Below are 13,726 nucleotides of genomic sequence, written 5' to 3'. Positions count from 1 at the left end.
TAGCACCATATCAGCCACTGGCTGCACAGATTTCTGGTGATCTCTCACCATATGATTAACAGACAAAAAATATATCAAGCTTTTAATCTACCCTTTTTAATAACTTTGTTTTCTTGTACACATTTCATTTTATGATTGTCACTTTTATTGCTCCATATTTAATGCTTATGTAGTCAACTTCCACTTTTTGTTTATCATGTACTTTCACGTCAGCGCAGCAGAAACAGCACACTGGATCAAATCTTACAAGTGAAACATGAGTAATGTATTCAGTGAATCACTTAGTGAACACTGATGAGTTCAATGACCATCACAGACACAACATAAGTCAAAGCGAGAGTGGGCACACAGGAGAGGCCAACATTTAGCCGACACAAAATATCACAAGCTGTGTGTGCCTTTTTACTCAGGAGAGAGTGATTGATTCAAGTCCACACAGGCATCATCATGGTAACGTTCTTTGGCCTCCAATGGCTACAGAACCTGCAACATAATGAAAGACATGGAGGTTAAATTGAGCACTACAATCTAAAATAATCTAACACAAACACTTCAGATAATACTTTAACCACCAACAAAAGGTCTCCCCTTTTGGTCATTGCAGTAAAGAAAGCACTTAACATGTTTGAGAGGAGGTGGGAAGTGGAGCGCTCAGCAAGTCTTTAACAATTCAATTATGCGTTGAAAGGAGCAAGGCAAGAGTGCAGTGGTTGAGCAGAATAAGGGGCCGAGGTTGCCAGTAAATAGATTGTTAGTTTCTATCAGACATGAAGACGTGTTTGAGGTTCTCAGTGCAAACCATGAAAACTGAATTCGCAATATCAAAACCAAAGACATGCAGTCACGTCTTTATTTAAAGCAGAGTACAGTGAAATACTGGTCCTCTAAACTAAACTGTTTTAAATAGAATACCTATGTTAAAGTGGATATTTTCAGTCTTCAATGTGTGGCAAGTTCATAATTAAGGGAACACAGCGTCTTTGAATCCAGCCCTCGATGGTTCGGCAACTCATGTTTCCATTGATGGATGTTACATGATTTTGTTGCCAGGGAATTATACATTTCAAATCAGTAAATACTTTATTTGGGATTTATTTGCTTACAAACATTCATCTGTAGCACGACTTCAGCTATTGATTACACTAACAGTCCAGCTCTTATCAGTTCATTTCAGCTATTTTAACAACTGTATCCATGACGCTACTGGACTCCACTTAGTAGTTTTTTCTCAATTTAGTTTAATTTATTAAGCATTTCAGCTGGTTTTAGTCCTGTACTTAAAACAATCTGGCACCAGCTATACTTTGGTTACCTTTATTTTTTTAGCCTATATAAACTTGTTATATATTGGATATCATTTAAGCCAACAACATATATTTTCTTTTACAGTTTTAAATGTTATCTTGCCATCTTGTTTTTACACATTTATCAATTTGGCTACAGTTGGCAGTAATGAATTACATCCTTTTATTCAATTCAATCACAACACAAAGTGTTAAAGTGTTAAACAGCTCAACAAACAAATTTATTTTTCTTTCATCAAATCCCTGATATAGATGTTTTCCAATCATCTGAGCTTGCTGCACAGGAACATATACATGATCTGCTCTACATTTACTGCTCAATGTGCATTGACGAAAATGGGAGAACCTAGTGGGGGAAAAATGAAAGGAGCAAGTGAAAAACCAAAAGCAAAATGTTCAGTGTTTTATTTAAAAACTATAAACAGTCACCAAAGTAAATAAAGCCAATCTCTAACAGACTGTTAGGTCTATGTATAGTCACACATCCTACTGACACCGCAGAAATGAGGATGGTTGGGTCGCCCCGGTCAGATGCTAATACGACAGGCAGTCATAAATGTTACACAACACACGGTAGAGAGGACAGTCTGAGGACGTGAGCCGGAATGTGGCATGGTATTAAGAATGAAAAAATAGTACAATAAAACTCCACACTATATTAAGATAGAAAAAAGTAGTGAAGAAAATATCATACCTGCACGTAAAGCAAAGAACACAGGAGAAAACCTGTATAAAAACTCCATGTATTTAAACCAATTTACAAATACAAAAGAATTTTGGTACGCGCACTGTGCCCGTACAATGACAAAACGCTTACAGTGGATATATGTCACTTGTGTGTGCGTGTTGAGGGGAGAGTGTGAGAGGGAAGAGGAAGGAAAGAGAATACCTTCAATATTTTTTTTTCTTCTACAAAATGACATGATATATTATTCCATACTCTTTCAGCCAGCAAAATGAGTTCTACAAGGTATTATAATACAAAAATGTCACAGTTCCACAAAAAACTGTTTTTCCCCCATCCCTAAGCTTTACAGCATCAGTACCTTTGCAGAATTATTTACAGGTTTTTAAGTACATTCATCCACTGCTGAGTATAGAATCACATTAGATACAAGTGACCAGGGATCATAAAAAAGCAAAAAAAACAAAACAAAAACATACTAGTTTATTCAATCCTACCAAAGTAATGCTTCTATTACTCCACAGAGCAAGTTCTCCAGTGGCTGCATCGGCATGAAAGAGGATCTTCTTTATATATATTCACAACATATTTACAAGATTCTTTTTCATTAATTGTAATGGTATTTATTTCAATAATAAATAAGTGAAAATATATTGACTCAAGTAAGAAAACCAAGCTACCAATTTTCTAAAGAAAAAAAAAGTTCTCTGCACCAGTTGCCAGCTGAGTCCTCCTCCACCCAACCCTGTGGGACACCAACGATAGGCCCCGCCCCTTCCACGCCCCCCTGCCCACATGTACTCTTCAGTCGAAAGCCACTCACTCCAACGTACACATCAGTTAACGGGAACAAGGAGAGAAAAATGAAAAGAAAAAAAAAGGAAAAAAGAGAACTTGAAAAAAATGTGCTCGTGTTTGGGGTTTCGTTGTCGAGTCCCTTGGGGAAGCAGTCGTAAAGCGCTCCCCCTTGTGGGCAGCTGGTGGAAGACCCCGTGGCAGTTTGTTTTAATGTGTGTGTGTGTGTGTGTAGGGGGCATTTTGAACACAGGTGGCCAAGGAAGGAGGTGAATGGGGTTGAGGGGAGGGTTGGCAGGTGCAGCAGAAGGAGGGTCTTTGTTACAGTTCCTATCCTCTGCTCCCCACATGGACTCGCTACGGCTCACTGGTGGCTTTTCCCCCCTCTCGTCTCAGGAGAGGGACGGGGTCGTGGTTGAGGGGGTTGAAAAAGTTGTCCTTTTGGCGTTATGCCTGAAGCGTGCGTGTCAGTTCATAAAGGCATTTGGCGAGCGTGGTGGAAACCTCCATGTTACTTAGTGCGAGCACAGAGAGGTGCGTCTCATGCCTCTTTACCAACCTGAGAGACAAAAGGAGGACAAAAAAGTACAAACTTTAAGTTGAGGAAAAAAACAATAGCAAAGGATGTGAGGGGTTCATCATGTCTTGTGGCACTTTCCACAAAGTTCAACAGTTTGGCCTGGCTCATACATTTTGCATCAGTGTGACCACAGAAGTCTGCTATGGTCCATTTGATGCAATTGTTGTCATGCACCATCTGTGGGCAAACACAAGCACCTCTATATTTAATGACTGCATGGACCGTGCAGTGTGTGCTCCCTGTACCATGACACTTTCAACATCAGTTGGTGGTGCGCTCTTGTTTTGATCAAAACAATAAATCCTACATTAAAAATTGGACTCTGGTTTGCTGGTTAAAAGCAACCCGGAGGTAGGACTATACTATTTAGTCGCCAGTGAGCGACTCTACAGGTTGTAATACGAAGTCACTTTAAATAGAGTTTCAGGCTTTCAAAAGAACATGATGTCAACTTTGAAATTATGTTCCCATTGAAGTGCAGCACATCTGGGTTGACACCAGTGTGAATGGCAGCTGGTATTGTCTGATGGGGCCTCACTGCAGGTCACATCTGAATTTCCTGTTCCAAAACCTCAAAATGGTGCTGGCTAAATCGCGTATCTCAAAGCTTCAAAATGAGAGTTCAGATTATGTTGGGCAACATAGCTGTCAGTTGACACTTGACATTGAAGATGATGCTAATCATAGACACTTGCTCAAAGTAATGTGAGGAGGTCCACCAGTACTCATGCCATGTACATTTCTGTGCTCAAAGTACATGCAAACGAGGGCAAAATCCTGGCAATACATTGCCATGACTGGAATGGGATGTAAAATGGCATGTATGGAATGCTGGATTTACATGAAACCATAATTGTAGTATGAATGGAAATGTGTAGTGGCTTTCTGTAGACATGAAAAGTGGAATGTATGACCCAGGACTTAAGCTTCACAAAGAAACATCTGTTGCAGTATTTTTCATATTTTAAAATAGACATCCTTTCTGTTACCACCGAACAAATACCATGTGAGAAACTTACATGCGACCACAGTCCGAGTGCTTGGCGATGTTCTTCAACGTTAAGGCAGCAGTTAGTCGTATGTGTTTGGTTACTGGTCCCTCTTTCTCATCCTGTGACAGGGAACAGACAATATAATCATGAATTCACCTTATATAGAAAATTAAAATTTGGTAACAAAGTATGCTTTTAGCATCTCAACTTGCCAAGAGTTTCAGAAGTCAGTCGTAATTGTGTGGGTGACTTTTTAGTTAAAAATAAATAAGTAAATCAGGGAAATGTGGATCCAGTTCTACTCACAGTGAAGTCCCTGAAGACCAGGTTTCGAGAGCCTCTGCGAAGGGCCATGAGAGCTGCACTCGGATGATTGACGATTGCTTTTGGTGCTCGTGGTGCCGGAGAACTACCTGCCACTGGAGGAGTCCTTCAAAACAAATAACACACGTAGGATCAGTGCCATTTGTCCCAGAATCGGTGTTGCTGCATTTCCTAATATAACAACAGTTGTGCTAATTTGCCATTACCCCCCTAACAATCTCCATTTAATTACAGTTTAAACATGTTAAATTGTCCATGTTTACACACTGGACTCAAATGAAAACCAGCCAATCAAGTGTTTGCTGTATGCTACTTTATAACTCATCGGACTGTATTTACATGGCTCCAATAAACAGACACTCTGATTATGACTCATCGACATCAAGTTCACTGCAGGGAAAACCCTATTAAAATGCTATAATCTGATTCAGACTATGTCTGCATCGTGTGACAGAACAGAATCCTCCAGTTCTTCTGAATGTGACCTTCTATGGGTAAAGGTAATTAATTAGACATTGGAATACTACTGGCTGGAGACTTTATTGGAAATGTTTAATTGATTCTCATTTACTTTCGAGGGTACAAGCACATACAAAACACCAGCATCAATCGAGAACTAAAGGTAATTTGAGATTTAGAAAGATGTTCATACTGGGAAGAAGTCTGATTGGGACTTTGTGCCTGTTCCTCTAGCTTGAGTGCAGCCAGCAAAGCCTCTCGAGAACAGTGTTTATCCTGGGAAACCAAAAGCAGACACATTTAGGTTAATCAGTATTATACTGTTTAAATAAATAATAAACAAAAAAAAAAGTCCTAATCAGTCAACATCATCCGCAGTTTAAAGTAGGGAGTCTTACCTGTAAATGTGTGATGAAGGACAGTCTCTGCCGAGGAAAAGGTTCACATCCTTCCCACAGACACTGGCCTCCATACATGTCCTTCCCACCATGTTTCGTTGCTGCGTGGTAAAACACCTGAGACGGTGTTTCAAACCACCTGGACAAACAAAGAGGAAAAGATCAGCAGACTGTTGACCGTGACTAAACTGAGGTTAGTTATGGACATTAGACGGTGGGTCTGTGCAGCAACGATGCGTACCTTTTACAGGACTGCCACAGACATTTAAAGTTCTGGCCTGCTTTCCTGCTTTGCTCTGGTGGCGCTGCGGAGGTTTGCTGTGCTGGGAGGTGTGGGTTGTGGTTCCCTGCTGGTGCAGGCTGAGATACAGGGGATGGGGTAACTGTTGGCTGTGGAGAAGAAACATATGATAACAGACCATATTAATATCCATGTGACTGAAGATTCAAGATTGAGTTGTTAATTAAAAGAATATTCACAGTTGTACTGGTATGCTCCATTATAAAAATGATGGATTTGTTTGCTTAGAAATCAGAAAGGTGTTGGCTGAGATGTAACCCCTGTCCATCTAGTGGTAGGAGTTGTTCTCTCAGCAGCATTAATATAGGAGGTGGGTATCGGTGAGAGCCACATGGTCTTAACTGGTCTCACCTTCTTAACCTCCACACATCAATTCCAAAACCACACCTGAACCCTTTGAGCCACAAGTGCTTTGGAGTGTGTACATACAGTATTTGTTGCAGCTGTTAAAGCTGCAGTGCATACATTGTTTTTGCTACAGCATTCATCTGCAAATAGGCTCCGTCAAGTAATACTATCAGACCTGACTGAAAATGTGTTTATCTGTATACACTGGCAGTGCAGGAACAGGTGTGGCAAGAAGCATTAAACCTGTGAAACTGCTAAAGAAGATGTTTTTTGAGCAGTGGAAACACCTTCGTAAACTTTTTATTTTATTATGAGTTATACGCCAACATTTGTGCAGCCATCTTGCTTAGTAGCACAACGTTGCTGCTGGCTCAGTCTGTAGATATAAAACTGATATCATTTTCATGTGTGTAGTTTGACATGATCTAAAGACATTTGTTTATATTTAACAGTCACACACTACAGCTCATTTCCACACTCACTTCATAGAACCTTAACCCCAGCAAAAACAATAACCACGATAAAAGGGAAATGAGATGCGTTACATTCAAGAGCAGGGTAAGAATTTTCAGTTAAGCAAAAATACAGATGCATAATAGACACTCCTATGCAAAACACATGGGGAATTCCACATCTAGCCTCATTCTTATTACAGTTCATCAATAAGAAGCAAATGGAGTAGTAACAACACCCTGTCCAACTGGAACACCATGTGTAAGACCATCTCTGGCCATCTGATAATAAAACATTACACATTGCGTATACAATGTGAAACTTCATAAATTAACTATCGATTTTCAAAATGCTTTGACACATAATATTAATGCTGAATGTAAATAATAGCTGCACTTGTTTTCTGTAATTTTCAGTACTGTGCAAAGGTGGTCACACCCCAATCTGGTCGACAGACTTGTGTATCTGGCAAATAATATTGCAAATTCAGTTGGGCTGTTTGCCTCGATGTATGTAACAATGAAACATTATTAAATTTGAGTTAAAAGCTATCTGGGCTTCCTCCTGTTGTCAGTGATTCGTTCAGGAAGAGCTGTACATTATGAATACTAGCAGCACTGTTGTTTAAGTAATTAAAATAGTTGGAAGCTGGGTTTTTTTTCCTTCAGAAAAATGTATTTCAAAAAAATGCAAACATGTCTCTTGTGCTTTCTGGATATCTTCCAATAAGGGAATAATGAAATGGTATCGTCATTAAAGCATTGCTGAAACAACAACTCTAACGGTGGCCCAAGACTTTTGCACAATACTACACATGACTTACAATTACTACTAAACAGACATGAAATACATATTTAAGGACAAACTACCCTGCAGTGACTCACCGTTGAGCCAGCTGCCTCTGTGGCGGAGCAGTTCCTCTGCTGAGTGGCATTCTCTATTGCTACTTTGGCTACTGTGCTTGGGTCTGTTCCTGCTGGCACTGCCACCATGGTGGCACTGCTGCCGGCGTTGTTGGGGTCACTGATGGTGATGATCCGCACTCCCACTTTATTAGGGATCCCAGAGGATACTGCCGCCGTGCTGCGGTCCTCGTGCTCAGCTGGCCTCTTGAGGCCTCGAGCCTCAGAGGCCACTCCATTTGCAGGAGAGGCAGAAAGACTCTGGGAAGTAACAGCGGAGGGGAGGGAGGAGTTGGGAAGCAGTTGCTGTCTAAGCACAGCATGGCCAGGCCCCAAAGGTCCATTCGTTAATTCCGAGGGAAGCCTATTGCCTACTGCCTGGGGTCCGTTGGCCAGGCGCTCAGCCTGCTGGGCTTTGGCAGTGTCCTGCTGGGGGAGCAGAGGACTAGGGAGAGGGGGGTCAGAGCTGTGACTCTTTTCAGAGGGCCCCACCTCCCCATTCCCCAAGTACTGTTTGGAAGCAATGTGATTTGGAATGTTTTTGTTTAAGTTGCCACCACTGTCACCCCGATCAAAGTCACACACTCCGTTGACCAAAGTCTTTTTGGGGTCGGGATTGCCCTCCGTTGGTTTGTTCAGGCAGGGGGACAGGGCCTGTTTCCCATTAGCAGGGTGACTCTCTGTAGCTGGGCCATTGAGTGCCCCCTGGCTGTTCCCTGAGTGGTATGGAGGTAGATCGGACTCCATGCACTTCCGACCATTAAGCAGCTTTGTACCTGCCACAACATCGCCGTTACTTGTTTTGCCATTGGAGGACTCTCCGTCTGCCAAAGAGGAGTTCTCCATCACCTCTATCTTCCTCTCATGGATGTGCAGCCCCGTGGCATCCTTGGCCTCCTCCTCCTTTTGACAAATTATCTTGTCTCCTCTAAGGGGAGTGGGCAGTGGTGGTGGCGGTGGTGTTGGAGGAGCTGCTGGAGTGTGATGGGGCATCGTTACGGGAGAAAACGGAGGAGGGGGAACGACTGGAGCCACAGCACCTTGGCTCACAGCAGCAACAGCAGCAGTAGAGGTGGTAAAGCCAGTGTTGGGGACCACGGTGAATGTGACTTGTCCAGTTGCCATAGGGCCCTGGATAATGGTAGCTGCTCCTGGGCTACTAGTGGAAATGAGCTGGCCTGGCAAGAGCTGGACCGTCTGTAGGGCTGGAGCCCCAGCAGCAGGAAGCTGACCAGGAACTAGCTGAACATTAAGCTGCTGAGGCTGAGGAGAGGAATTCTGTGTGCTGTAGCCTGCCTGGTATATAATCTGTGGACTGGAGGCTATCGTGCTATTGGGAGAGGGCACCTGTGGAGCAGGCAGGATGAGCTTCCCTCCCGGTGTAGAAGGCCCTCGCTTTGGAAGCAACAGCTGTTTAATCAAGCTGGACTCTGTGGAGGTAGGTTGTGAGGGAGGAGATTGGGAAATGATTTGGAGAGGCAACTGTTGTTGTTGATGCTGCTGTTGGTGCCGTTTCATGGACAGTGCGTGGCTGAGAGTTTGATTGGGCTGAACCTGGGTATTGGACTGAGAGGCAGGAGGTGTGCAGGGACTGGAAGCAGCTCCAGGCTGCCCTGCTATCTGGATAGTCGGGGCACCTGGTATGGTGGCAGGGTTGGCAAGAACAATCTGGTGTATGGCGGGGGTGTAGGCTGGGCTCTGCTGAGGATTGGGGCTAACTATTACAACACCCTGCGCCTGCTGCTGAGGCTGGTGGTTGGGACTGGCTATCGTGGATGCTGGTCCACTTGACTGGTTCGGCGCAGGTTTGGGAGCAATATTTTGAAATGTGACACGTGTACTCTGGGAACTGGGCACACTAAACGCTTGACCACCCCCCACCTGGATGGAGGAGGAGGGTGCCGATACTGCAGCAACACAGTGAGACTCCACTTGGGGAGCTCCACCATGAAGCCCAGCCAAGGGAGGGGTTTGAGGCAGAGGAGGATGCTGGGAGATAGGGGGGCACACACCTTGTACCCTGGCGGTGAGGATATGGCCCTGTGGTACCTGCTGAAATATGGTGACAGGTGTTCCAGTAGTAGGTATGGGGGAGTGTTGCAGTTGTTGATGAGCTGCAAGTGGAGTGGCGGGGTTCTGAGGACTGTGGTTCTGGGTGGCCAGTGTTGACGTTGGAATCTGGACCACTGGACCGGGTCGCTGCTGCTGAAGCTGCTGTTGCTCTGCTGCCAGAGGATTTGGGGGTAACTGTGGAGGCACCTGTGGGGGCATCTGGGGGCGAGAAACAGTCGGATAGCTTGCATGGGTAGGTTCCTGTGCAGTCAAGGCCATGGATGGGGCGGTAACACCAGTGTTGTGGTTAGGTCCTGGGGTCCGAACAAACTGGGATCCATGAACAGAGTGCCCTGGAGGCAGGCCTGGTTACACACAGAGAAAAAACTGCTCAGGTCTAGTCAGCAACTTAAAGCCTAGTTTATTCACATTCTAAATCCTTACAGTGCCACAATTAGGAGGTTGTGACGTTACACATTATCCATTTCTGATGTGATGCCCTCAGGTATGTTGATAACATATCGAAATGGGTAAGATATACAGTACTGTACAAAGGTCTAAGGCCACCATTAAATTAGATTTTTTAGCAATACTATAATGACCATACAGTATCATTATTTCTGAATCACTTTACTGGAACACAGCCAGAAAATACAGGAAACATGTATACAGTTTAAAATAAAAACTTGGAAAAGGAAAATTATAACTTCTCCAGGTTAATGTAATTATTTAGTGTAGCACAACCCTGGTTCTTTTAAAACTGGAGAAATTAATGTTATTGGTAAAAATATATGTTTGTCCTGTTAAATGTTTACAAATATCTGCTGTAAAAAGGTTTTATTACACCAGATTTAATCAAGACGTGTTTGAACATTACATAGATATACTGTTTGAATTAAACTCAGTGGCAGCTTGTTAATATACAAGGCCAAACTCCCATTCACATCATTCCAATACAAATGCCAATGATCACAGAATTAGAGACATGAAAACAACAAAGCCGTTGGTGGTGACCTGAGACATTTACACATTACTATATATGAAATAAATATAATTGTAGGTAGGTTTCTTTTATGTCTTTGAATTAGTTTATCCATCTTGGTGGAACCAATGAAACCAGCTCTGCTATCCCTGTAGGCCTGCCAGCCTTCACCTCTCTTCACCTCACCATCTCTTTTCTGAAGGGATTTTTTTTCCCTCTATCTTTTTACCTCTGCATATTATAGCTTTTGCAATTTGGCTGTTAGCATTGTCAAGCAAGCATCAAAACTGAGCCGTAAGAGAAGAGTTGGCATTTCTGAGAAACCATCAGTTTATAGTAAAGTATAACTGGAACAAACAATCTTAACGTTAACCAATTGTACTTGTTATACCTGGCGGTGGGCCCTTGGGGTCTCCAGGTGTATCTTGTCGTGCTGCTGGAGGTGGAGGAGCCGTTGCAGAATTTTGCTGCTGTTGCTGCTGAGACTGCTGGTAGTACAGCTGGATGGGCAGCGGGATCGATCTTCGCCGTAGCCCTACCAGAAGGATGTGAACTTGTCCGTTTGTCTTGGGCTCCTCCTGCCGCCGCATCGTGTGGTTGGGGAACACAGTCCTGTAGTGGAAGGGGCAGACGGATATCATAGTCCGTTGCAATGTGGAGTCACTATTGTGATGCCATGTCCCCTCTCCCTGCCACACAGATGCAATTGCCTTGCAATAATGCATTAGTATATTAATTATTCAAAGTCTATTAATCTCTAAGTCTTTAAATCTCCTCTGCTCCTTTTCACTTGTATGGCTGCAGCATTATCATATGCAATTAGTCTACTATGATACAGGCAGAGTGATTATGTGATACACAAACCAGCAGATAGATCCTCGGTCACTTTCTAATGCGGCTTTTTTTTTTTTTTAAGACTTATACACATCACACAACAATCAGCTATTTTAAAAGTGTGACATGGACATCAAAATGTTTAATATTTAAGCAGCTTTATTTTCCTACATTTGTTGGCATCTTGTTAAGTTTTACTTAGGTCGTGCTGCAGAAGCAAACAGCAGCACAGACAGTGCATCAAACAGAGGAAAAAAAACAACTTTTTAATGGCAACATCTGCTCTGGTCAGGGCACAGAGGTTTATCAGTTCTGTGTTGATGGAACATAAATACAGACTAGCCAGGATAAGAAAACTCACCGCAGACATTTGAGGAAGCCAGTGGCGTTCAAGATGTTGCTACGTCCCATTTTATTGCATGTGGCCAAGTACTCAGAGTACATTTCTGATCGAGATACAGAACCCTCAGAGTTTGACTCAAAGTGTGCGTTTAGCCTGATTGAGAAACAAAAAGCACAGGTTATTATCATTAAAACTCTACTTGTCCACTGCAATTAAACTATGGTTGGAGATGCATGTTTATAAATTAATCTTACCACTGCAGTGTAAATTTTTCCCCGTCTAGTTCAACGATTCCAGGTGGTGGAGTGGATTGTACTGCGACCCTTGTTACTGCGGAGACAAAAACAAGAGAAGCGTTAATGTAAAAAAAAAACAAGTGAATTATCAAATCTCAACTGAAGACCACAAAGCAAACCCAAAGAAAAACATTGATTCAATTAATATCATTTTTGTAGTGCTCCCCTAGCCATCCACTAGATGTCAGCACACTAATAGTTTTGCATTAGAAACCATGTATACTGAAATGAAACTATAGCCCAAGGTTAAACAGGTGTAAAGTCTCACCCTGGGGTAATTTGTCGATTAACACAATCAAGGCACTGTGATGAAGTTATTATTTATCTGTTTCCATAAAAACTCTGTTGTGTATTTGTAACCGTGGTTGTCTTTCCATTAGGTCTCAAAAACATCTAAATCTGAACTGCTTTCTGGGGTATCTGTGATAAAAAAATATCCCACTGTGTGGCTCAGCAACAGGTAAGTGAGTCAGTTGTACTGTCAGTAAAACGGGCAGTGACTGTGGATTTCATTTCCAACAGCTGCATAGGGAAAAATAAATTAGAAACTTGTTTAGTTTCTGGTTGGCTTCATCATGTTGAAGCTGTTGTGCAGTATTTTCAAAGTTCATCTAGCTCAAACATACAATGGTTGACATTGAGATTTTTTACCAGTGTCTTATTTATTTATTTATTTATTATATAGGTGTAGTCATTTGCAGTTTATTTGCATGGACACACCCTTTCAGTTGGGCTGTCTGCCCATTGATGGCAAAGTCAAAATAAACAAAAGGCACAACATTGATAAAAAACAACAACTGAATTTTGGATCAAGTAGAAACTACTTTAATATGAAAAACACTCATGTTATGGTTGGTTATCCATTTGTTCCAAATCTCCAGTGTACCTTAAAGATTTAGAAAGTTTTATGTTGACACATGCCAACATTAACCTATGATGGTTACATTCCTGAACAACACTCCACAACTGCACTTTCAAACTAGTCTGTTTAGAAATTAGTCTGGAGTTTACACAACTCCAATCTGCAGTGTCAAAAGCAGCATTTCAACCACAGGTATTTTGCCCCATATTTAAGAGCCCTATGCAAGTATATTTTGACTTCATGGATGAGGGTCTAAATATTTCAACCCCTATTATTTCAAGTCACATTTTTGCAAATGAAATCCCTTTTCTGATTCACAGCAGCATTATATGAATTAGAATAGCACAGCATTTATTTGTACAGCTGAAACATACCCTTTACCATTTGATGCACAGTATCAGGTCATAGCTAAGAGCAAATAAAATCACATACAGTTTGCTGTGTTGTGCCTCAAGTGTGAATGATGTAAACCAAGTGTGATTACAAATTCACACAGTCAAAGGTATCCTTTTTTTCTTTCTTTCTTTTTTTAAAATTAAAATCATTTTTTTGAAAAATACTATTAGATATATGTATTCTGCATTACTCCTGCTGAGCAGACCGGAGTCAAACCACTTCTAATGAGCACAGGTTGTTCAAACATTAGACTCATTCGCCAAATCTCCAAACCTAGCAATGTAAACCAATGTAAACCAAAGCAAACAATGAACTGCAACAATCTTTTTGCTGATTTAGAAAAAATATAATTCTAATTCCTTGGGCTGACAATTGCAGGTACTTTTGGTTGAAACATAACAGGTGGATTGTGACTGACAG

The 13,726-nt window shown here is 42.0% G+C and overlaps 1 protein-coding gene across 1 annotated transcript in view; it reads right to left on the bottom strand.

The window, feature by feature from the left end:
- Nucleotides 1–1,694: 1,694 nt before the first annotated feature.
- arid2 (AT rich interactive domain 2 (ARID, RFX-like)) overlaps nucleotides 1,695–13,726 on the bottom strand; it is a 34,284-nt gene continuing 22,252 nt past the window's right edge. Inside the window, exons 12-21 of the mRNA XM_044021419.1 lie at nucleotides 12,007–12,082; nucleotides 11,771–11,905; nucleotides 10,967–11,187; nucleotides 7,524–9,958; nucleotides 5,779–5,927; nucleotides 5,538–5,676; nucleotides 5,333–5,415; nucleotides 4,663–4,786; nucleotides 4,384–4,475; nucleotides 1,695–3,343 (exon numbers count right to left, since the gene is read on the bottom strand). Coding sequence (XP_043877354.1) covers nucleotides 3,232–3,343; nucleotides 4,384–4,475; nucleotides 4,663–4,786; nucleotides 5,333–5,415; nucleotides 5,538–5,676; nucleotides 5,779–5,927; nucleotides 7,524–9,958; nucleotides 10,967–11,187; nucleotides 11,771–11,905; nucleotides 12,007–12,082 — 3,566 coding nt within the window. The 3' untranslated portion in view covers nucleotides 1,695–3,231. The remainder of the gene's footprint in view (nucleotides 3,344–4,383; nucleotides 4,476–4,662; nucleotides 4,787–5,332; nucleotides 5,416–5,537; nucleotides 5,677–5,778; nucleotides 5,928–7,523; nucleotides 9,959–10,966; nucleotides 11,188–11,770; nucleotides 11,906–12,006; nucleotides 12,083–13,726) is intronic.

This window comes from Solea senegalensis, linkage group LG3 (genome assembly GCF_019176455.1).
Source record: "Solea senegalensis isolate Sse05_10M linkage group LG3, IFAPA_SoseM_1, whole genome shotgun sequence".
In the NCBI taxonomy this organism is placed as follows: Eukaryota; Metazoa; Chordata; class Actinopteri; order Pleuronectiformes; family Soleidae; genus Solea; species Solea senegalensis.
Note: the sequence above shows the minus strand (reverse complement) of the source record. Positions and strands in the feature narration are given on the sequence as shown.